This window comes from Brassica napus, chromosome A6, assembly GCF_020379485.1.
Source record: "Brassica napus cultivar Da-Ae chromosome A6, Da-Ae, whole genome shotgun sequence".
NCBI classification, from domain to species: Eukaryota; Viridiplantae; Streptophyta; class Magnoliopsida; order Brassicales; family Brassicaceae; genus Brassica; species Brassica napus.
This window is the reverse complement of record NC_063439.1, coordinates 23,480,394-23,505,072: the sequence shown is the minus strand read 5'-3', so window position 1 is coordinate 23,505,072 and position 24,679 is coordinate 23,480,394. Positions and strand designations below refer to the sequence as shown.

The 24,679-nt window shown below is 35.0% G+C and overlaps 4 protein-coding genes across 7 annotated transcripts; 3 read left to right on the top strand and 1 right to left on the bottom strand.

Moving 5' to 3' along the window:
* Positions 1-345: 345 nt before the first annotated feature.
* On the bottom strand, positions 346-4,522 carry LOC106348876 (sucrose synthase 2). The gene is made up of 14 exons (XM_013788699.3): positions 4,354-4,522; positions 4,040-4,172; positions 3,815-3,966; positions 3,541-3,733; positions 3,336-3,454; positions 3,040-3,256; positions 2,706-2,801; positions 2,443-2,616; positions 2,072-2,355; positions 1,760-1,984; positions 1,187-1,508; positions 866-1,110; positions 635-773; positions 346-561 (listed from the first exon to the last, which is right to left on the bottom strand). The coding sequence occupies exons 1-14, from the start codon at positions 4,440-4,442 to the stop codon at positions 526-528; spliced, it is 2,424 nt and encodes an 807-aa protein (XP_013644153.2). The 5' UTR covers positions 4,443-4,522; the 3' UTR covers positions 346-525.
* A 6,554-nt stretch (positions 4,523-11,076) lies between these two features.
* Positions 11,077-15,544, top strand: LOC106348877 (exopolygalacturonase). Its single transcript, XM_013788700.3, has 5 exons — positions 11,077-11,753; positions 11,871-12,185; positions 12,266-12,555; positions 12,662-12,890; positions 12,972-15,544. Exons 1-5 carry the CDS (start codon positions 11,556-11,558, stop codon positions 13,212-13,214), a joined length of 1,275 nt encoding a protein of 424 aa, XP_013644154.2. The 5' UTR covers positions 11,077-11,555; the 3' UTR covers positions 13,215-15,544.
* A 540-nt stretch (positions 15,545-16,084) lies between these two features.
* Positions 16,085-17,743, top strand: LOC106348875. Of its 2 annotated transcripts, none has more exons than XM_013788698.3 (3): positions 16,085-16,284; positions 16,376-16,796; positions 17,370-17,743. In XM_013788698.3, the coding sequence occupies exons 2-3, from the start codon at positions 16,386-16,388 to the stop codon at positions 17,538-17,540; spliced, it is 582 nt and encodes a 193-aa protein (XP_013644152.2). In that variant the 5' UTR covers positions 16,085-16,284; positions 16,376-16,385; the 3' UTR covers positions 17,541-17,743. The 2 variants fall into 2 exon arrangements, with proteins under 2 accessions (XP_013644152.2, XP_022543643.2); XM_022687922.2 differs by having other exon boundaries at positions 16,120-16,284; positions 16,366-16,796.
* A 1,684-nt stretch (positions 17,744-19,427) lies between these two features.
* Positions 19,428-21,961, top strand: LOC106348874 (probable polygalacturonase). 3 transcript variants are annotated; one of them, XM_013788694.3, is made up of 6 exons: positions 19,428-19,783; positions 20,016-20,338; positions 20,410-20,530; positions 20,623-20,797; positions 20,889-20,959; positions 21,049-21,961. In XM_013788694.3, exons 1-6 carry the CDS (start codon positions 19,774-19,776, stop codon positions 21,696-21,698), a joined length of 1,350 nt encoding a protein of 449 aa, XP_013644148.2. In that variant the 5' UTR covers positions 19,428-19,773; the 3' UTR covers positions 21,699-21,961. The 3 variants fall into 3 exon arrangements, with proteins under 3 accessions (XP_013644148.2, XP_013644150.2, XP_013644149.2); XM_013788696.3 differs by having other exon boundaries at positions 19,485-19,779; positions 20,027-20,338; XM_013788695.3 differs by having other exon boundaries at positions 19,538-19,779.
* The last annotated feature ends 2,718 nt before the right edge of the window (positions 21,962-24,679 follow it).

Genomic DNA, 24,679 nt, shown 5'->3' with positions numbered 1-24,679 from the left:
TAAGGCCTAGATAGAGATAAGGAAGATTCAAACTCTTATTGTTTCTTTTTTTGTTATAAAAAACTTGTATTCTGTAGTGATCACGCTGTGAATGATTTCTAATAATAGGGTCATGATCATCTGAATCTTTCTAAAGTTACACAAATGATTTTTTGTTATTATACAATATACAACAGTACATTTTGTTGTTGTTGGTTTTGACTTTTGAGTATCTCAAGATGCATTGAACATTTATTAGTAGCAAGGAAATCTCATGGGCCCTTCCTAACATTCATTGTTCTCCTTCATTTACTGGTCACAAACAGCATGTGATCTTTTTCTATCAAACTTTTACTACACGACAAGTTATTTAATGCCGAGCTTAGAACTCGACGATACTTGTTATTCATATCAAGAAAACAACCGGAAAAGTCTGAAAACCAAACTAGTCATGGAAACAAAAGCCGACAGTAGCTTCTTTATTCAAAGATAACAGAAACACACAACAGGGAGTGCAGCAAGTATTAGAATCCAACCATAGCTTGCTCAATGCTCATCAGTTGCCAGTGGGATTGAATTGGCCTGCAAAACCAGAAAAAAATTATCATGTGAACTAGGCGAAGAACTTTAAAGAAGAAGAGTGAATTACACTGACCAGATCACGGAACTTGAGAGAGTAAAACATCTCTAGGTAACGTCTTGTTTCTCTCCTTTCAAGCTTAGACACATGTTTCCAGAATGAATAGACACCAGCCAGCGTAAGCAGCCTCTCTGAGTACTTCTTCCATGTGTACCTATACATACACAAACCCCTTAATGAAGCAATCATATTGGTGAAGCCATTAAGATTCTTTTGTTGAGCCTGTCAAGAAAAAAAGGGGTGAACCTTTCATAGATTCGCTTAAGCCCTCCATCAGAGATCTTCTCCCAGTGACTTGGATCAGCGTTGCAGGTCTCGAAGAAGCTGACCAAAGTAGTTGCAACCTGTTCTGGATGATACGGGTCGATGTGGAAGCCAGAAACTCCATTCTCGATGATCTCTGCAGGTCCACCATGACAGGTAGCAAACGTTGGGAGCCCACAAGTCATTGATTCCACAACTGTGAGCCCAAAAGCTTCATAGAAAGCAGGCTGTGGTGCAAAAAGAGAGAAATTAGATAAGTCTGTAAACCTTACAAAGATTCTAAATGTTTATCTTTCATGTTACCTGAACAAAAACACCTTTAGTGTCTGCGATATAACGGTAAAGCTCACCGTTCCGAGCACGGTTCATTTGAGCAGCTATCCACCTGAACTCACCGTGTAAACCATACTGCTTGATCAGGCTGTGCATCTTTTGTATCTCAGCCATTTCCTCTCTGTCCCTTGACTGATTCACGTCCACGTAGCCACCTACTACAACAAGATTCGCAACCTCTCTCAGCTTGCCGTTCTTGGCATAGCATTCAACTAGCCCAGTCAAGTTTTTCACTCTGTCAAGTCTGGCCATGGAGAAAATGATTGGCTTCGTCTGGTCGCTCAGAAAACCACTGTATTAAGACATGCAAGCAGATCCAGTTATTACCTGGTTGTCTTAGTCAGGGCCGGTACTGAAATATTGGCCTATAGCCTCCAAAAGTTTTGAAAAAATTAAATAGACGTAGACCACCAAATTTGTAATAATTTTTTTTATTAAAATCTTTACTAAATCGTCTAAGACCCTCAAAATTCAGAACCGGCTCTGGTCTTAGTTTCTTTGTTATATATTGGTAAATCAGGAATCGTTGTAAAAAGGACTTACACATGCTCAACATTCTGTTCACTGCTAAACAGAAGTTCTTCAATAGACTCATGAAGGGCAGTGAGTCTTCTTTCCGTGTCAGAATAAGGAAAGTATATGGTCATATCAGCTCCTGGAGAGACTATATTAAACTTGGGATCAAAGACATTGATTCCATGCACAACTCTGTAAAGACCAGGAAGAGTGAAAGCTGTGTGGCTCTCATATTGCCCAACTTTATTTTTACTGCGACAAAAAAGCAAAACAGACATCAAACCACAACTCCGAGAGACAAGACAATGCATGCATTTGAATATTTGGATGACATATTACCTTCCAGCGATCTCTTGGTAAGTGCTGGTGATGATGAAATCAGCATTATTCATGGCAATTAGATCCGCAGTGAACTGACTTGCGAAATGATATTTATCTTCATGGTTTCTCCAGTAAATGTCAGACTCTGGATACTTGGTTTTCTCCAAAGCATGAGCAATATTGCACTGTATCACGCCTAGCTTACAAGCTAACAAAGAAGCCACGAGATTTCCATCACTGTAGTTGCCAATGATGAGATTTGGCACACCTTGCAACTCCGCAGCAATTTCATTTGATGCATCCTAGTCACACATAGAAGCAAAGTGTAAAGCCCATACGTAAAAGAAAAGGTGCATGCATAGACTACATTATACAATACAAGTGCTAACCTCAGCGAAAGTCTCCAGGTATGGCCAGACATCAAACCTCGAGATCCACTTGCGAAGAATGCCCTTTTCAGTCCGAAACGGTATTCGGAGAATATGTGCGTGTTCTGTACCGCTTACTTTTTCTAACCTCTGGTTGCATGTTGTTCCTTCTGCTTCTGGTATCAACCTTGTTACCTATAGAAGCCCAGCATGGAAACATAAACGTAAACTGAAACTTGAATGCTAAATTTTTGTTCAACTAAGTAAATAGTAAGCAAATATACAATGAGAATCTTTGGAGTAACATCCAGTCCTTGCTTCTGTATCCTGAGGAGCATCTCGCTTTCCAAAGCACGTACTTGATCAAGAATGTAGACAACCTGTAAATCTCAGCAGTAGTATATAAGTTGAATCAACAGATAACCAGAAAGTTACCACACATAGCCCCTGAAACTTTGGGAGGTTAGAGGCTATTTAGTATAGGTTTAATAAATATTTCTTTTTACAAATTTAGATGTCTATGTAATTTTCTTCAAATGTCATAGGCTAATGTTTCATTTGGCTATACCCAAGACCGGCCCTATTACTGCATATATGGAAGATTTTGATCAAGTCTACCTGTCCACCAGTATCAGGAAGACCCAAGACATTGGCTTGGCCAAAGTAGCCATGCGGAGACAAAATCACGACATTGAACACCATAGGAATCCTTCCAAGAAACGTCTCCAAGACAGAAGGATCAGGTGCCTGGAGTATGTCCAGAAGGAGATGCACCATTTCTGAAACCTTCTGTGACGTGTCACCCCATCCCCTCTCAAATCCCATCCCTTGTAGTCTTCACCAAAGTACAACGTCCAAATAAGGAAAATGATTAAAAAAAAAATGGACATGCAGAGAATGGCGAAAGATCATACTCAAATTCGAATTCAGAGTATGGTGTAGCCAGAGGAAGTTTAGAGAGGAACTCCTCTGCCCTCGCCAAAGCTTCCTGAAGTGTGCGGATATTCAGTATTCGATCATTCAGCATCATGGCCTGCATTATACATAGAGAGTACATAGTCACTGTTCTATACTAACTATTAACATAAACTAAGTTAAAAGTGTAGAAAAAAAACTAACACGGCCGTCATGTTTGTGAGTGCGGAGAAAGTCAAGCAAAGGCTCCAAGCTATCTTTGTTACGGAACATGATTGAAGAGAGGTGACGGTTGAGGAACTGAACCCCATTCCCAATGGATGATGACCGAGTTGGACGAGGAAACGTTGCATTGAACGGTTCGAAATCAAGCTCAAGAAGATAATTCCCATTGGCACTTATAAAGAAAAAAGGTTTAGACTTTTAAGCATCTATAAGCAGAGAAGTAATATACATATACACACAAGATTTTACTTACTGGCCGTTAACGAGCTCTTCCTTGAACCGAAGATACTCAGAAACAGTTAAATGGTCTACGCTCAGCTCGTAGACATTCACACGGACATATTCTCTAACACCAGGTCGGGGACGAATCGCCAGCGCAACAAAGGGAGGCAAAACAATAGCTTCCTGAAAAGTGTATTAAACATTTAGATATATAGACCGAGACATACAATATTTTTACAGTATGCTATAGTTTCACCTCTGCAGACTGCAGAACTTTCATGAAGGGACGATTCTTAAGATCTTCTGTAGTTCCATCCACTTTCACAGTCTTGAGGAACTCGTCAATCAGCTGGTGGGACTGCAGTATCCCTTTCCCCTGAGCTACGTATCTAAACATAGCAAACCAAAGCATTACTCCTCCTGAGACTAACCACAACGCACATGCAAGTAAAACGAACTAACTTTTTTTTTTAACATGCTCTACTCTCAACTGTTGAAAGTTGACAAAGTGACAATGCATGTACTGAACTTATATATGTAACGCATATTCAGTAAGAGAGAGAGAGATACCTGGAAAAGAGAGAGAGGAGCTCATTGCGTTGAGCAGAGATGGCGTCGTGAACCCATTCACGCATCGTCTCGAACCTACCCGTCGGCATGATTTTCTCTTAGAGGCAGAAAAAAACACAAACACTTGAAATGTACAATCCAGAAGGAGATGTAACTTGTGGAAGAACCCACTATAGGATCATGTGTGTATTATAGCCGGGGCTGAAGAAAGGCCATTTTTAGGGTTCCTGTAACTTGGTGAGAAGTGGCGAACGAGGAAGACACTTGGCGGGGGGCAGATGAAGAAAACCGTGGGCGAGATTCTTAGAGCGTAACGCCCGCTGTGGTGGTGGGCCTCCGGCACGTGAAAGTCACGCTCCAATCGGAGTTCCATGCGCTGATTCTACACTAAACGACTAGGCAGTGGTTTGTTAAACCAATTTGTTACACATGAAAACCCGCCAAATTCACCGTTTTATACGGTGAGAATCCGAAACTTCTATATCTCAATCTATGGTTATTGTAGCTTTGAACTTTAGCTATGCTTCAATCTTACTGTGTTAAAAAAAAACTTCAAATAAATTTACATTCAATGTTTATTAAAAATACATCTAAGAAATCCTCAAATAAAAGGGATGATTAGTAGAGGTTGTGATTTTAGATTTTTTTTGCTTTAGAATATACTGTAAGCATTTATGATGTATAATGTATATGTAGATTATATTACTTTAAATATGAAGTAATCTCCGTCCTATTATAACCAAATTACCTTTTGAAAGAAATCCCTACTTCACCTTAGTATTTATCAATTTTTTCACACAATTAATAAATATTAGTTTATTATTTTGTCAGATTCATTTCTATCCAAACTTACCAAATTTAATTAATTAACCAAAAAAACATTTATTTTTTTTATAGATTATTCTCTAACCAAACTTATCAAAATTACAATTATCATCTAACCGGATTATCCACTGGCCAAATTTTACAGCAGATTAAACAAATTTATTTAAAATTTGAATACAAACTTTAGATGTTATATATCCATGTATATTATCGTACAAAATATAAACTATAAATGTTTTTGTTAAAACATATAAATTTATTTTCAAATATATGTTAGATAATTTAATGATTAATAGAATTCAAAAATATATACTTGAATTATAATAATACAACAAAATAAATTCCAATTAAATATTTTCCTAAAAAATAAATATAGAAATACATTTTATTTGACATATAAAAAACTTAGTGACATATCTATCTTATTACAGCATAAATACATTTTTTTTGGAAAGATATACTATGAAATATTGATAATTAGTGTTTTAATTTATAAATAAATACATCAAAGATGGTTACTATAGTTAAAAATATTAATTGACGAATATGTTATATAGCATATCATTTTGTTTAGTTTTATATCACGTAATATGAGCAATCAAAAAATTATAAACAGTTAAAAACCGTCGATGTATCATAAAATGTTATATATTATAAATTAAACGAACATCCATATGGACTCATTTTGTACAACCATTACATTAATTTTATATGTATATTCTATTAAACAAATATCAGTGCGGGTACATGGATTAAACTCTAGTTTTATTTTCTTTAACACAAGTTTACTCATAATTTTTTTTTTCATAAACACTTTTCATGTAAGGTAAACATGAAAGTCCAAATACATATAAGTTCATACGAAAAAGTAAATAAACATAAAATATTTTTATAAAGAGGTTGTTTAATGTAGTATACAATTGTTGAATATATGGTATAAATATTTATGAATGCTGATGATATATTTATTGTTGGACATTTAAAATGTAAATGACAACTTTTTATCGTTAGATAAAAAGCAGAACTCCCAACTAATAGATCAAATATATTCAAGTAATTAATTTATTGGAATTTAGTGGTCATGTATGTGACTCCTCTAGTCCAATTTTGCATCCGTCTAGTATATCTTATATATTAAAACAGAAGTCATAACCTTGATTCATGTGTAATTTTTTTTAAAATGGACCTTTGCTAGAAATCAATTATCATTCATTTATTACTAATAATATGAATTAATAATATATCATTCCTAATATAACATCGACTCCTAAAAACTTGGATTCACATTGATTCATGTGTGATATTTTTATTTGGATCATCATATAATTTTTTTATTAAATGTATTTCCTCAATACTAATATATAATCTTTTAACTACTTAAATCATAATATAATTTGATATCTTTTAATTTAAAATATATAAATATATTTTTTAACAAATGTTTGAAAAACATTATAAAAATATCTTAATTATCAAAAATTCTATATAAATATTTTTACTAATTTTGTAATTAGTAATGAAATTAATGTTATTATACATTAGTATATATATACTCAGTTATCTTTTATAAATGAAAAAAATTATATCAAATTTTACTATTTTAAAGTTATATCTATCATTTTAAAATAAAACATTGTATTTAACTAAATATGATAAAATTATTTTAAACCGATAAATTAATATATTTTATTTTCACAAACATTAAAAATTTATGCTAGAAATAGAATATGTTGGTAGAACGGGTTAACAATAGTAAATTAGTAAATAGAATATGTTGGTAGAATGGGTTAACATCAGAAAAGCAATCCAAGTGTGAATGTTGGAAACAAGAAAGATCAAACTAAGGGTGCCAAGAACAAGAAAGCAAATCATGTCTCCTCACGGAGACACTAATGTGATGATATCATTATTTGCGTGGAACACCAGGGGCTTCAACAAAATGCGCAAACAAACAGCTCTTCGTTCTTGGATTCAATCTGCTAAACCCTCTTTTGGTTGTCTGATCGAAACTCGTGTTCGAGAAGAAAACAGTATATCTATTCTAAATTCTGCTCTTCCAAACTGGAACTTCCTTACCAACTATGATCATCACCGCCTAGGGAAAATATGGGTCTGCTGGGCGGGGGATGTCTCGGTTACACTTCTGTTTAAAAGTGCCCAATGTGTCACTGTCTGGGTTACCTCCGACACTGGCGAACAGTTCCTATGCTCTTGTGTATACGCTTCAAATTTTGCAGTCGATAGACAATATCTGTGGAGTGAGATGTCTTACATTAAAGCGCAATATGCCTTAACAGGAGTTCCATGGATTGTGATGGGGGACTTCAATGAAACTCTGGCGTCTTCTGAACATTCTCAAGGTACTCTATCTAGCGCCAATCTCCGAGGCATGCAGGCCTTTCAGTCTGCAGTTGCCACCTGCAACCTCACTGATCTTCCCTCTTTGGGACCTACTTTTACTTGGACAAATAAGCGGAAAGAGAATCCTATTGCAAAAAAACTGGATCGTGTGCTTGTGAACGATCAGTGGCTACACCATTTCCCCCAGTCCTATGCGAGTGTGGAGCCTTCAGGTGTCTCAGATCACACACGTTGTTGGGTTCGGTTAGAGACTCCCACACCGGGAAATAAACGTCCATTTAAGTTTTTTAACTTCCTTGTGGATCATCCGGACTTTCTTGACACAGTTGCCACGGTATGGGACTCCACTGAGGCTCTGTTTCACTCCACTTCGGCGCTGTATAGGTTCCATAAAAAGCTAAAGCTCCTCAAACCAGTGCTGCGTAGACTTAATAAGAATAAGTTTGGCAATATACCTCAAAGAACTCGGGAAGCTTTCGATGTACTCTGTGATAAGCAAAAGATAGCGCTGCAGGACCCCAATGAAACTACCTTTGAGGAAGCTGCAGACGCCATGACATACTGGAACCACTGGGCTGCGATAGAGGAGAATTTTTTGCGCCAAAAGTCCCGGATCATTTGGCTGCAACATGGAGACCAGAACACTTTGTTCTTTTTTAAAATCGTCCAGAGTAGAACCTCTTTCAATATGATAAGGCGCCTCACCCTACCTTCTGGAGAGATAATTACTGATCTTCATCACATCAAACTGATGGCTGCTGCACATTTCGAAAGTTTCCTCCAGCAGAGTCCTGTTCATGTTACCGCCGGGACTGCTCCAAATCTGTCTGAACTCTTGGATTTTCGTTGCCCTGAGCACACTGCTCAGCTTCTCATTCACCCTGTTTCTGAGGCCGAGATAAGAAATGTGTTGTTCTCTATGCCATCTAGTAAAGCTCCAGGACCCGATGGTTTCCCGGCTGAGTTCTACCGGGCATCGTGGGACATCATCAAACAAGACTTTGTCATAGCAGTCCAGTCTTTCTTCATGTATGGCTTTCTGCCTAGAGGTGTTAATGCGACAATACTGACGCTTATACCTAAACATGGGGATGCTAAGGAGATCAAGGATTATCGGCCTATCAGCTGCTGTAATATCTTATACAAAGTGATCTCTAAGATTCTCGCAAACAGGCTCAAGGTGCTGCTTCCGAATCTGATTGAACCGAACCAGTGTGCTTTTGTTAAGGGTCGGCTGCTGCTTGAAAATGTTCTTTTAGCCACTGAACTTGTTAAAGACTATCACAAGCAATCAATCCAGCCTCGAAGCGTTCTCAAGTTGGACATCTCGAAGGCATTTGATTCTGTAAACTGGTCTTTCATCATGAATACCCTCCACGCGCTAGGCATTCCGGATATGTTTATACACTGGATACACACATGTCTCTCCACTGCTGCTTTCTCTGTTTCGGTTAATGGTGAATTGGAAGGTTTCTTTGGCAGTGAGCGTGGCTTGCGACAGGGATGCGCTTTGTCTCCGTATCTATTCGTCATTGCCATAAATGTGTTGTCACTAATGATTAATAAGGCGGCTCTCTCTCAGCGAATCGGGTTTCACCCTTCCTGCAGTAAGGTAAACTTAACACACTTAAGCTTTGCGGACGACCTTATGATCTTCACTGATGGTTCAGCTGCTTCACTGAGGGGTGTGTTTGAGGTCCTCTCAGATTTCGCAAGTATCTCCGGCTTGGTGATAAACCCAGCAAAATCTTCTATCTTCATGGCTGGCCGTATTACTCAGGAGTTTAAGGATGAGGTTCTATGGCTAGGCATACCAATAGAGTCCCTACCTGTGAGATATCTCGGTCTTCCTCTTACCACGAAACAATGACCAGAACAGATTATGAACCATTGATTGATCAGATCCGCACGCGTCTTGTGTCATGGTCTAGTCGTTCCCTATCCTATGCAGGTCGTCTCCAGCTTGTTAGAACAGTCATTGGCATCATTACAAACTTCTAGTGCTCTGTCTTTCGTCTTCCCAAGAGATGTCTGAGTACCATTGAAGGGATGTGTGCTGCATTCCTATGGTCTGGGTCGCCAAATACGCATACAAAGGCAAAGGTTTCTTGGGATGATGTCTGCAGACCTAAGACTGAGGGAGGTTTGGGCATACGACGCCTCGCAGACACTTCACGAGTGTTTGCGCTTAGCTTGATATGGCGATTGCTCACTAATTCTGGTTCTCTGTGGGTAGCCTGGGCGAAGGCTTATTTGTTGCACTCTCACAGTTTTTGGGACGTCAGCGACAAGTATGCAGGCTCTTCGATATGGCGCAAGTTGTTGAAGCTTCGGGACCACGCTGCTTCATTTTTACGGTCTGAGATAGGTAATGGTAAGGCCACCTTATTCTGGTTTGATAATTGGCTTAGAGTTGGGAAGCTTCTTAATATTACAGGAGATATAGGAACACAGGTTTTGGGCATTCCTCGCTATGCGACGGTCTCAGAAGCGGCCTCTGGGGGACAATGGAACATTCGTCGGTGTCGTGGCTATCACCTACGGGCGATGATAGCCTGCATCAACTCTGTTCCAGCTCCGGCGGAGGACGCGGCTGCCGATCGTTGTCTATGGCGCCACGGGGATGAGGAGTACAAACCGGTTTTCTCTAGCAAAGCAACATGGGAGCAACTACGGGTCCACTACCCAGAACTCTCTTGGTGCAAAGCTGTCTGGTTTCAACAAAGCATTCCTCGGTTTGCTTTCATCACATGGTTAGCTTTTCAGGACAGACTATCTACAGGAGCGAGAAGTCGAGCTTGGGGTTGTGAGCAATCGTGCCTCCTCTGCGGGGAACCAGACGAGACTCGCGACCACTTGTTCTTCGCCTGCCCTTACTCCTTTACGATATGGATCGAGCTAGTAGGTTTCCTACTGGGCTCTCGTGTGAACCCCGACTGGGCTATCACCGTCACATCGATCATGTCCCCTCGCCGGAGGGAGATTGATACATGTCTCCTGAAGCTTGCTCTCCAAGCTAGTATCTATAGTCTCTGGCGCGAGAGGAACACCAGACGCCACCAGGGAAATCCCCTTAGCGCAGCCCAAATGGTCCGATATATCGACAAGACCATTAGGAACAGGATCTCCTCCCTACGAAAGCGGAAGCCAAGCTTCTACAGTGACATGATGCAGAGATGGCTAGCTCGGACCTCTTCTCAGCAATCGTAACTTAATTCCCTTCTGAAAATCTTTTGTTTGTTTTTCTGAAAGCATAAACTTTAGTTGCCTGTAATTTTTTCTTTTTGTTGATAATCAATTTAAAATTTCAACAAAAAAAAAATTAGTAAATTAGATAATTCATGTATAAAATTAACTTATCTTAAACTTATATATATATATATATAGTTATTATCTTAAATGAATAAACATAAAAAAATTATTGATAAAGGAAATCTAGCGATTTGAATTATGGATCAGGATCATAATAATTGAATAAAAATTAATTTTAAAATATATATAATAAAAATATCAAATATATGTGATGATTTGAAATAATCAATTAACTTACAGCATGAAAATTATCAAATTGTTATATTTAAAATAATTATATACATATATTCTAATTATGTAAAATATATATAAACATGAAAATTAATATCTGCACGATTGTGCGGGATCAAATCTAGTGTGTAGAATTTAAAATTTTAATAAAATAAGTAGTTTTGTCAGTAATTTGTTTTCTTTTGTTACAAAGTTCCGTTTAAAAATGAAATACCATGTGATGTTTTCTCTGCATTTAATTATATTTTGGTAAAAAATATAATTTTAAAACGTGTGAAATCTCTAGTTTTGTAATAAAATCTTTAGTTTGGACGATTGGTCATACATTCCACTTGAAGTTGATAACGTAGGTAATTGAGATTTTGTTTCTAATTTTGTTTTCTTATTGAGATTTTGTTTCTAATTTTCTTTCTTTAAAAGAAAGTCATAGCCAAAGACAAAGCACACAAATCTAAGAAGATTGTATCACAAAGATGACTAACTGTAATTTTATCATTGTCGTTAAGTTCTTCGTTACCTTCTTAATATTTGTTTCTCCAAACAAAATATTAGCTTTTTATGATAGATTCTATGGATATGCTGAAGAACCAATGGGTCCATCATTCTCATATGAAGTTTTTGATGTCTCCACGTTCGGAGCCAGCCCTAACGCGGACACAGACAACACTCTTGTCAGTTTATTTACAAATTCACTTCTTTAAATATTTGTAACAGTTTATATTTACTCTTTCTTTACGACACATCATAAATTATTACCTATATGGCTTACATAATTTTCATAATTGAAGGCATTTGAGAAGACATGGTGGGCAGCTTGCAACCACCAAGGAAAATCAAAGTTTTACGTCCCGGAAGGTAGATTCTTAGTGGGCGAGATCCAGTTCAAGGGCCCTTGTCGCACTGAATCAACCATGGAAGTTGAGATTACAGGAGATCTAATTGCTCCAACGGGCATTAAGGATTTTCCTTCGAATCAATGGATTGGTTTTAGTCAACTAAACGATATCTTCTTGTACGGAAGTACTAACTTAGATGGTAGAGGCGACGTTGAAGCCTGGAAACAAAAAAGTTGCGAGGACTCCAAATGTGACAAACTCATAACGGTTAGTAAATTTGAATTAATATGATTATATTAAATACTTCATTTATATGAATGTGTGTTAGTTTGATGTCAAACGTACAGTCTCTGAGCTTGGACAACGTGTCAAATTCGATAATCGAAAACATTTCGTTATCAAATGCGAAAGGGTTTCATTTTCGGTTACACTCTGCTAGCAACGTTACGGTCCACAACGTTAGTATCAGCTCCCCATGGGACAGTCCTAACACCGATGGGATCCACGTTCATAACTCCTCTTTCATCTACATCACCAACTCAACCATTGGAGCCGGAGACGACTGCGTCTCCATCTCAACTGGGAGTCTTGATGTGCTTGTCTCCGGCACACATTGTGGTCCAGGCCATGGATTCAGGTATTTAGTAAAGATGATAATACCCTTCTCTTCTTTTTCATTTTACAAGGGTGAGCAATCTTGTTCATTGTTTAATTTTGGTTCCATTAAATTGTTTGGTGTGCAGTATAGGGAGCTTGGGGAAGGTTAAGAACGAGGAAGAAGTGAGAAGAATTAAGTTTCAAAACTGCACCGTTAACGGGGCTGATAACGGAGTTAGGATTAAGACATGGCCTACATCACCGCCGAGCGAAGCTAGTGATATAACGTTCGAGGACATTTTAATGATTAATGTCTCTAATCCCATTATCATTGATCAAGAGTATTGCCCTTCTAATAGCTGCAACACCACCTCTGTAAGTTACAAAATATTTTTTGCTTATAGCTAGCTGTATGTTCTCGGTGACAAAAATATGGAGAAATGAAAATGCATGCAGGCATCGTTGGTGAAACTGAGCAACATAGAGTTCAAGAACATACGAGGAACGTACAGAAGTGATTTCGGGGTGAATCTGAGGTGCAGCTCTGTCGTGGCCTGTGAGAACATAACGCTTATCGACGTCAATCTCAATGGTACTAACTCAACTTATAAGACGCCGAAGGAGAAGTGGGAGCAAGAGAAATTTAGTACGAAGGGTAGCCTTAATGGCTTAGCGGTTTTTAACTCAACTTTTAACTAGTTAATCAGGGCATCCACATCGCCTTCAATCTCTTCTTTCTTGAGAAATTGATAAAATAGTTAACTAGTTAGACAGGGCATCCACATCGCATTGAATCTGTTTTTTCCTCAAAAATTAATAAAATAGTATTATTATCGTATAACTATTTTTATTTATTTATAGTTAATCAGACCACTAGCAGTCAAACATCTGTCGGAAAAGGTTCAAGAGGTTCGGCTAGATACTACCGTTAGAATATTATTTTTATTTATTTTTAATAAATCAGACCACTGGCAATCAAACATCTGTCGGGAGAGGGTCTTAAAACTGAAGAAGAGGTTCTGTTCAGAGATATTATCTGTCACCTCACTCTTCCTTTTACATTTTTTATAATTTTTAATCTGTTGAAACTCCGCTAGATACTACCGATAAAAGTGGTCTAAGATCATATACACATATCAAATACTATACACTCTATAATATTATTTGAAAACTCAGTTTCATATGTGTCGCATTCATGTTAATTCTTAAAGTGATTAATTACAAATGTATTCTTAATAAATTAAACTATTATTTTAAATTGCCATTATTATTTTTTTTTAATAATTTCTGCCAATTAAATTTTAAATTTTAGTTTCTTTTTTATATATTATCTAAATAACATATATAATAAAAAAGAAAATATTTATATAATAAAAAACGAAAATAATATTTACAAAAAGGAAAGAAAACATATTTTATGAAAATATATTTTATATATAATATGATTTCATAAAAAAAGTGTAAAAATAACAGTTTTGATGTTAAAAAGATAATCATCTCTTTAAAACATAATATTAAAAAAACATATATTGTTTTCTTTATATCAGTCTATTTTCTCAGATTTTTACAAAAGGTAATTTAAATAACAGATACTAAAATATCATTGATGAACCAAAAATATTTTATAATTGATATGATTGAGATGTTTACTCATTTTCACATATTTTTTTTGTTAAAATTTTAACTACAAGTTTTTAAAAATTTACAAATCCATCAAATTATATAAAAGAATTTACGGAAGTATATATACATATTTAAGATAAAAAATCTGAACTAATGAAATAAATAAAATATTCAAATTTAGTTTAGCTATAATCAAAAGTAATTGTGATTCAATTTGAAAAAATATGTGTGTAATTCATTATAATCCAAAAATGAGTAATTTAAACAATCTATATTTTTAAGTCCAAGACCAAAGACTAAATTTAGAAAAATAAAAATTAATTAAAAAATTAATCTATATCAGCACATAAATTATACTATGGTTAAATTTGGAGAATTAAATACAATTCAATACCGAAGTAATAACCACATGAAATAGATATTACATATTCAAGTTATATGTCTAATTAAAATAATATAATATTATTTAAAATAAATCATACACATTAAAATTAGAATATTAATAATTTATAATATATTTATTTGTATATATTTGTATCTGGCATGAGCACGGGAAAATCACTTAGGGGGGAGGGGTGTATTCAATCTAAAATTTGAGATGATTTGATTTTTAATGAGGTTTTAGATGATTTTAAGGAATTGCAGAGAATAAAATGATTTTTGTTAAACCACTCTAGAATATCAACTAAAACTATGGGATTTGAGTTTTTATTTTTTTAACTAAGAAACTCTATTCAAACACTTTAAAATCTCTTAAAAACTTTAAAATTCCACAACCTTTATAAAATGTCAAGTTTAATAAAACTGAATTTTAAATGAATTTTTTAAATTCATGTTTTAATAACATGTTCAATAACAGTGGATTTGTCATTTTAACATAAATCATATAAAACTTTCAATTGAATACACTCCCTAGTTAAAAGGATAAATAGGGGTTGAGATTTGAGGCGACACTTTGTATTCTTCTTTTCTGAGAGATAGTAAAAGAATGTTCCAACTGGCAATTGGCTCAATCAGCATACAATAATATTTGAAAGTCATTTCAGAATTTGCCAACGGAAAAGGTTTTATGATCCTAATTGTTTTCAACTCACGAATATACAAGTAAAAGTACTAGCATAATTAAGAGATAAATGTAAGGGAACCATCGATAAATCAGCTTCAAAGCCACCGTGCGTTTCATCTCTCAACGTTGTTATCCTTCCCCCATGGTATTCCGTTAGACTCGTAATGGAGTTTACTGGATATTTTGCCCGTGTTTCGTTAAATTAGCTAGCTGGATTTGTTTAACATTTCTAAGCTTCTTTTATTTTCTTAAATTTACAATTTTAAGTGGAAGTCCTTTTATTCAAATCATTTGATTAATAATTTATTAATGTTCTCACACCAAATTTCAAATTATACAAAACATGATTATCATCAAATACGTATATTAAAAGTGAAGTTTTATCAGAAGTCTTCAACATGATTCAAGATTAACCAGGGTCGATGTGATGCAAATAGAACGGCTAAATAAACATTTTTTCTTAAACAAATAAAATTGCTGCTTACAAAATTTATGTAATAATTTCCATAATTTGTAATAAAAAAAAATTGTAATCAAATAATAATGTAGTTTTAACAAATTTTTAAAATTCTACAATTGAATTCTAACACTCATTCATTATCTTTTGTGAATACTAATTTAAATTGTAAAACCATTGTAGCTTATTAGTTAAGTTTTAAAAGTTTTTACACCCAAATCTGAGATTCGAATTCTAGATTATGCAATTTCTTATATACGCTATATATCTTAAAGCTTATCGGAAGTTTCATACTACTGTAAGCAGAACCGTTTGTTTTGGTCGTATGCGGAGTGGACATGATTGTACGAAGATGTAATATATTATCAAGTGAAAAAAAAAAATTTAATTGTAACACATTTTTTTTTTTGCCGAAAAGTTTAGAAATTGTCATAGGAAACACAAAAGTTTATTGAAAATAAAGTACACAATACGATCTTTTTGTTTCCTCCCAACCCTAAAACGCACACTTTATGTTCTGTCTTAACGCCGTTTCGACGCCGTTCTGTTGTTTTTCGCCGGGACACTCTCTCTCTCTCTCTCTCTGAGACGGTCGCTAATCTCCGCAGACTCATTTCTCTCAGGTAAAAGCTTCTTCCTCTCATTACCAATACTAATCTCCCATTTCTCCCTTGCGTCTTGTCGATAGATCTGAATCTCTGTAGATCCTTCCAGATTCACTACAATGTCTCTCTGCAATCAACTAAGCCGTCTCGTCAGGCAAGGCCCTGTCACCAAACACTCCTTGAGGTCTTTCTCCGCTGAGGCGGCGACTCACCACAGGTACCACCAGGAGACGCACAGCTTCCTCGAGCCGGAGAGCTACATAGGCAGCTGGGAGGCCCCGAAAGATCCCAAGGACGCGGAGAGGATGCTCGCGCAGCTTAGGAGAGACTACGCGAAGAAAGTGAGTCTGTATCGCAAGGACTACGTTCATGAGATTGAGATGCTTAGGGTGGAGAAGCAGCGGAAGGATGAGGCTAGGTTGGTGGCTGAAAGGGCTGCTAATGAGGAGAGGCGGCGTTTGAAAGCTGAAGCTGCTAAGGTTAGAGCTGAGGAGCGTAAGATCTTCCAGGATGAGTTCAGGAAAACTTTGGTATGTTTCACTATTCTTTCTTTATAGGCTCTGTGTAGTTAAGTCTAGTGTGTGAGATGATTCTTGAATAAGTGTTTACTGTTAAATAAAAAGGTATTGTTTGCTTTGTTATCAACCAGTGGAAGAGAGGTCTTTGAATTAGAGATGGTGAGTTATATGGATATGGGATTGGATAAGTGTGGCTTAACCTTAAGTGGAGGTTTTGATGAATCGTATAATCATAATAATATCTCTGCATTACCTGTTGTTCTTGTTTAGAGCCTTTGCCTGTTACATGTTAATCGAACAGAAGATGGATTACCTTATTTTGAAGGCAGTGACACTTATTAGTTTAGAGGTTCCATTTGTTTGAGATGGAGGTAGAGGAAACAAAGGAGTATTCGCTGATTCATAACAAAGGAGTATTCATGTACTCGTGGCTGCAAAGTAGCTACTCTAGTTTTCTGATTCTAGTTTGAGTTCCTTATGTTATGTCTATTGGTCGCAGTAATGGTCTAGTGTTTTTCTTGTAAGTTGCAATCCGATCCGAGAAACGCCTTAGTCATAGACCGGTTTCTTGTTTAAAAATTGCAGATGAAAGAAAGGGCGGAGAAGCTGGAGTTCTGGAGAATGACGGGACTAAAAAGGGAAGATAAGAAGAAAGCGAGAAAGAAGCTATTGCATGAGCAAAGTTCTCTGTGGATCGAGCCAAAGGAACTGGAGAAGAAGATTACGGAAGCGCTGGTTGACTCCACTACTCTCTAAACCAACGCCCATCTCTCTTCTGAATCCTTGTTTGAGAAAACAATCACCTTAGTGTTTTTTGTCGGAAACTACTCTCTTTTCTTCTTCAGATATAGAGAGAAATCGAAGGCGTTTTGTGCCTCTTTGCATTAAGCACATAATGAGTGTTGGTGGATAAGTTTAAAAACTGGTCAATAATAAGGAAACTTTGCTTTTCATTGTTACCACTTAGTACATGCTTCCTGTGTAAACATTGTACCACGGATTTTCCCACGCTGTGGATTTGTGCTTATCGTTGTTGTTAGTGGTATGCGGAAGAGAGAGGCTGAAGAGTTTCTTGATCCTTCATTTTAGTCATAACCTGAGACTGAGAGTATGTACCAAAAGATTGCCTCACGCCTTTCACTTGTGGTTGCTGCATTGTGTGTTTCTATTTGTTTATGCTATTTGAGCAATACTAGTACTATTTACCATATGCTTTCATGTCAGGATTACTCAAAAATGTGAATTCTTTTTCCAATGCACGAAAGCATACCGAACGTGTTAATCGAATAGTAATGATTGATGCTATATTTCATGAAAACAATTCAAAATGAACCAAAGTCCAGTTATATTCCTGTCCTAACTATGTTTTTCTGTAACATTGTGATTTTAAAAAATGAACTATCTGACTTCGAACAAGAAGATAGAAACAAAACTGAACTATAATATGAATAAACTTTGATGAACGAGCGATGAGAAAAAATGAAAAATGAAAAATGAAACGTTAGGAAAAATACACATACAAATGACAGGCTGGCAAGTTAGAAGCATGATAGAAGTGGGGCCTATTTAGCATCCAGCCACATGGCTTTGAGTATTCCATTCTTCTCCCAACAGCAGTTTCCTTTCTTCTTTATATTCCCTCATTTAGTGCAAATCTCTTTCTATGTTTTTCAAACTTTGCAAGTTTTTTTCTCTTGTTTTTAACCGCTCATCCTCTTATCTATTTTCACTTTTTTTTTTTCAAATTTCGATGCTTTTGGCATAATTTATTCAAATTATATACTTTGTTCAATATTAGGTATTGAACATATATACATAAAGTCTCCCAACCTATATAGTATTATAGTCCTCCAAACAAGAAATTACATCATATGTTCATTATTTGATTCTGACAAAAAACAGTTTGCTGCATGGGTAACAGAAGAAGAATACGTGAATAAAGTAAAAAATGGATAAGAGTATAGAAGTAAATGAATAAAAAATGTAAGTAAACTTGCCCTGGAATTTGATATCAGTCTAAAAGTATTTTGTATATCTTTTTGAAATTGAGATACATAATAAAAGACATTACATCACAGAAGTGTTTTTTTAGTCTGTAAAGAAGAAACATGAGTAATAGAAGAAATATGTTGAATAATCAGGACTGACTCATCAATGTGGACCGAAGAACTAGACATCTAACCAATAACAGTATACCACTGACCGCGACGAAACAGTGAAAAAGACATAATAAAACCAAAACACTGGAAAGGTCAAATATTGTTAAAATCATTTTTATAATATCTAAAAAAGAAAAAGAATTACAAGAAAAAAGACCAAACACATGCACTTCTCCAAATAAAACACAGAAAGATTAATTTCAGACAGCCTTTTTTGTCTCTTCTTCTTCTGCTTCTTTTTTTCCCCCATGTGAGGTGAGAAGAGAGAAGAAAATGTCTCTCTCTCTCTCTGGTATGTAGAAGATCTGTCGGCGAGAATACGTTACGTTTATTCTTAAAACTGTTTAGTAGCCAAGCAGGTATTAATTGCTTATTAGTGGATACTAATGATAAAAATTAGCTAAAATTAGTCTTTTTCAAAAATAAATTTACTTCCTTCTATATTATATATTTTTACCACCTGTCATATTTCTATTCTCCTTCATCTTTTCTTCATATCCCCAATGATGTTATACGCATAAAAAAGGCTGTCATTTTGGCGTTAATCTTTTCCTACCTTATTTGCTTATACTTTTTTCAACTGAATTATATCATACTATAAAAATTAATAATTCCTCTTTTTCCATTTATCATTTATACTCTTTGCTCAATCAAAAAAAAAATCAAGAAAATTCTCTCGTCTCTGTGGTCGTCATAACTCTTCTTCTTCTTCTTCTTGGCTCTCCTTCTGTTTCTTTCTCACGATCAGGAGGTTGCATTTGGCGCGTTAAATTCCTAGCTTTTTTTATCTGTTCGTTTTCTGACAGCTTTTTTTGCTATTACAAATAAAGATGCCAGTAAGTACGTGTTCTTATTATGTTTACTTCTTTAAGTCCCTTGTCCTTCTTCCCCGTGACCCCTGTCTTGTCCGTGATTGGTCTATTCCGATTGAATGAAATGTTTTTAGTCAAAGCTTAAAAAAATCTAATCCATCAATCGTTGCCTCCTCGAGTTCGCTATGTTTCCACCAATTCGATTGATCCGATCTGAATTTTGACATCAGGCTGTGCCCATTTGATATATGTTCTTTTAGTGTTTTGCCAGGTGGCATTAGTTTTGCTGCTGGCATTGAGCTGTCTGGTTCAGAGCAACGGCGCTGGAAACGTATGCGATCTTGGTCGGAGACCGAGCTCGAGACCACACAGTGTCTCAATTCTGGAGTTTGGTGCGGTAGGTGATGGTAAAACGCTGAACACGCTCGCGTTTCAGAATGCTGTCTTCTATCTCAAGTCTTTCGCGGATAAAGGCGGCGCTCAGCTCTATGTTCCTCCCGGACGGTGGCTCACCGGGAGTTTCAATCTCACCAGTCACCTCACTCTCTTCCTCGAGAAAGACGCCGTCATTCTCGCCTCTCAGGTTTGTGTGTGTTTGTGATGGTTTGAATCAGAGTCTGTTGCTTTACCTCAGATAAAAACTGTGTTATGTAGGATCCATCGCATTGGCAAGTCGCGGATCCGTTACCATCATATGGACGAGGCATTGATCTACCGGGGAAGAGATACATGAGCTTGATTAACGGCTATATGTTACATGATGTAGTAGTTACAGGTTTATATATGATTTGATCCTCTTTCATGTCAAATTTTTTTGTTAACTGCTAGATAACAACTCACACGTTACGTCTCCATGTGTTCTCATAGGTGATAACGGTACTATAGATGGTCAAGGCCTGTTTTGGTGGGATCGGTTTAATTCTCATTCCTTAAAGTACAGTCGACCGCATCTCGTCGAGTTTGTCTCTTCAGAAAATGTCATTGTCTCTAATATTACGTTCTTGAATGCTCCTGAGTATACTATCCATTCCGTTTACTGCAGGTAAAGATTGTGTCTGAAGATTCCCTTATTTATTATTATTATTTTAGTTTTTTTTTGTAAAATGTTGACTCTGGTCAGTGATATTGTGCAGTCATGTATACATTCATAGAGTAACAGCTAATACTTCTCCAGAATCTCCTTACACCGTAGGCATTGTCCCTGGTTAGTTGTTCTGTTATGGCTTGGCTTAACTTGTTTGTCTGCTTTTCGAAATTAAATCTTAGTATGTTTTTATTTGTTCTTCATTCAAGATTCTTCTGATAATGTGTGCATCCAAGACTCTACCATCAACATGGGGTATGACGCCATTTCACTAAAAAGTGGTTGGGACGAATACGGTATCTCGTACGCAAGACCTACTGCTAATGTCCAGATACGAGGTGTTCACCTCAGAGCAGCTTCTGGTTCCTCTATTTCCTTTGGCAGTGAAATGTCTGGTGGCATATCTGATGTCGTGGTCCTCGACGCTTACATGCACAACTCTTTATCGGGGATTGCTTTTAGGACAACGAAAGGAAGAGGAGGTTACATTAAAGAGATTGATGTTTCCAACATCCATATGGTTAACGTTGGTACTGCGTTTATAGCCAATGGTAGCTTTGGAACTCACCCTGATTCAGGTTTCGATGAAAATGCTTTCCCGCTCGTGAGTCACATCAGGTTACATGACATTGTTGGAGAGAACATAAGCATCGCTGGAGATTTCTTTGGAACCGAAGAGTCTCCTTTCACTTCGGTTGCGCTGTCGAATATCTCTCTGTCGATGACTAACTCTGGTTCTCCTGATGATGATTCTTGGAGATGCTTATATGTGGATGGTTCTTCAGAGTCCGTGGTCCCTGAACCCTGCTATGAGCTGAGGAGTTATGAAAGTTCTTATGGCAGAGCTGAGGCCTTATGAAACCAAACTTCATCTGAGAAAAAAAGAAGCTGCTCATGGCCCCATGATTCATATTTGTTTTGTTAAGTTAGCAGAAAAGGTCACATTCTTTTTCTTTATTCCCCAAAATAAAAAAATATCAGTGTGTAGAATTTTTTACCTGTTATTTGAAGCTTGTGAGATTCATATATCTGTACAGGTTCATTTCTTCATTCATGTGTAACCGATTAACATTTTGTTCAGTGGAGATTATTCACATGGCTTAAGAAAAGATCTTTCATCTATATCAGCTTTGTTTTGTTTTCTCTCTCTAGAATTCTTTGGTTTTTAGCTAACTAACTCCTTAACGGTTAGAAAAATATATATTTTTATGGTTGATAAAGATTCAGGTTTAATATGAAAAGTAATTATTTTCTTCTATGCTTTCAATATAACAAACTTTCAAATATTAGTAGATTTATTCAAAACTCTCAACGAAAATTTAGTAAAAACCTTAACTTTCAATTACTTAGTGAACATTTTGTTTAGTGGAAATTATTCACATGGATAAAGAAAAAATCTTTCATCAACATCGTATTAATTTTGTTTTTTCTCTCTAGAATTCTTTGGTTTTTAGCTAACTAACTCTTTAACGGTTAGAAAACAAATTATATTTTTATGGTTGATAAAGATTCGGTTCAACAGGAAAACTAATGATTTTGTTCTATGCTTTTCGGTATAACAAACTTTCAAAAATAAATAGATTTTTTTCAAAACTATCAATTATAACTTCAGTACAAAATCAAAAATTTCAGCTACTTAGTGAACATTTTATTTAGTGGAGATAATTCACATGGCTTAAGAAATGATCTTTCATCCACATCAAATTTGTTTTGTTTTCTCTCTCTCTCTAAAGTTCTCTGAGTTTTAGATAACTAACGCATAACAATTAGCAAACAAATTGTATTTTATAGTTGATAAAGATTCAGGATCAACAGAAAATAATTATTTTCCCCATGCTTTCGATATAACAAGCTTTCAAATATCAGTAGATTTATTCAAAACTCTCTACTACAACTTTAATAAAAATATAAACTTTCAGTTACTTAATGAATATTTTGTTCGGTGGAGATTATTCACATGGCTTAAGAAAAGATCTTTCATCAACTCCATATTTGTTTTGTTTTCTCTCTCTAGTTTTTAAGCTAACTAGATACTAATAATTAGCAAACAAGTTATACATTTTGGTTAATAAAGATTCGGGTTCAACAGGAAAAATAATTATTTTCTTTCATCCTTTTAATATAACAAACTTTCAAATATAAATATTTTTGTTTAAAACTTTCAACTACAACTTAACTAAAAATTGAAACTTTAAGCTACTTAGTGAACATTTTGTTTAGTGGAGATTATTCATATTGTTAAAAAAAAAAGATTTTTCATCAACATGAGATTTGTTTTGCTTTTCTCTCAAGAATTCTTTGAATTTCAGCTGACTAACTCCTAATTAAAAATGATTCAGAGAAACTTAAAATGTATAATTGACTTAAGCTTACCATTGACTTTTTTTTAATCATGTGTTTGTCAATTGAGTCCCTGGGAACTAATGCACCATCAGCGTTTACTAATAACGTAGTTAGTTTTTCATGTGCATAAAACATATGAGTTTACTTCAAATCGTGCAGATGAAATACATAAGCTTTTGATGCGAGATCTTTATTGCATTTAAGTCATTTAACTGCACGGAGAGATGATTGGTTTTGTGGGATTCTCCAACTCAACTCAATGATTGGCGGGAATAAACTGAAACTATTATCCACCATAGTCAATACCTGAAATAAAATAGCGTGGATATTCCTACTTGAATTGACAAGAAGCAAGATTGGTTATTATGAGACTCATTATGAAAGCAAGTTAATTAACATTTAAGCAAACTAGATCATTTCTCCGCGCTACGCGCGGATAATATATTTAAATTTATTACATTTATCATTTTTATTTGTATGTGAATTTTTGTATATTAAATTATATATAAGTAATTTTTAAATTTGATTTTTTTTTATTTAAAGTTTGAAGTAAGCATTTCTATTATCAGCAATACAATTAGCTAATAAAATATTAAGAATAAAGTCCGAGATTTTAGAGTTATGTAAAAACAATATAATTACGTATAGAACATAAATTATCTTAGTTTAATAGATCGGAATCTCATCTCGAATAAAACCCTCTCTAAAAAAAAGCGTACGTAATAATATTTTTTTATGTTTAATAGTTGAAAACTGACAATTGAATATCGATCTAGAATATTATTTTAATATTTCTAATGGTAAAATATTAATTGTAATAAACAAATTTTGAATTTTGTAATATTACATGAATTAGAAGTCTTTAAAATCTAAAATATATTTTATTAACATAATATATTTTTTATTCATTTATTATTTTGACTTTACAAAATATTGCTTTAGTTTTATTTGTATATTAATTTTTATAATTTAGTTTCTTTTTAAGTAATTTTAAAATTATCAAGAATATAATATATTTAAAAATTATTTATTTAAATATATCCAAATATGATGTCTCAATTTTATGTGAGTTTGCGTTGAGCATATTTAATTTGTAGTTTGTATATTTAATAACACATTGTTGCGTGCCGTTCTATGATTTTAATAAATGTGTTGTCATTTTATTTTTATTACTACTAACATGATTTTTTAGTGATCAATGATAATGTATTTTTAACGTTATGTATTATATTTTATTGTATATTTTCTAACTCTTCATGCTGGCACTTTTTTTAGAATCATTTTAATTAGATAATAGGATTAAAGATGTAAATAAATCTGTGTATGTTGTAAATTTAGACTTTTTAGTGTAACTGAGCACTATCAATTATGAAAATTATATTATGATTTTATTTTACAAAATCTTTCTTTCTGGGTATATTCTTTGTTTGATTTTGTTTTTTTACAATTTTATTGCCTTATTCTTTAATTGCAGATAATTGATATTTCCAATTTTTG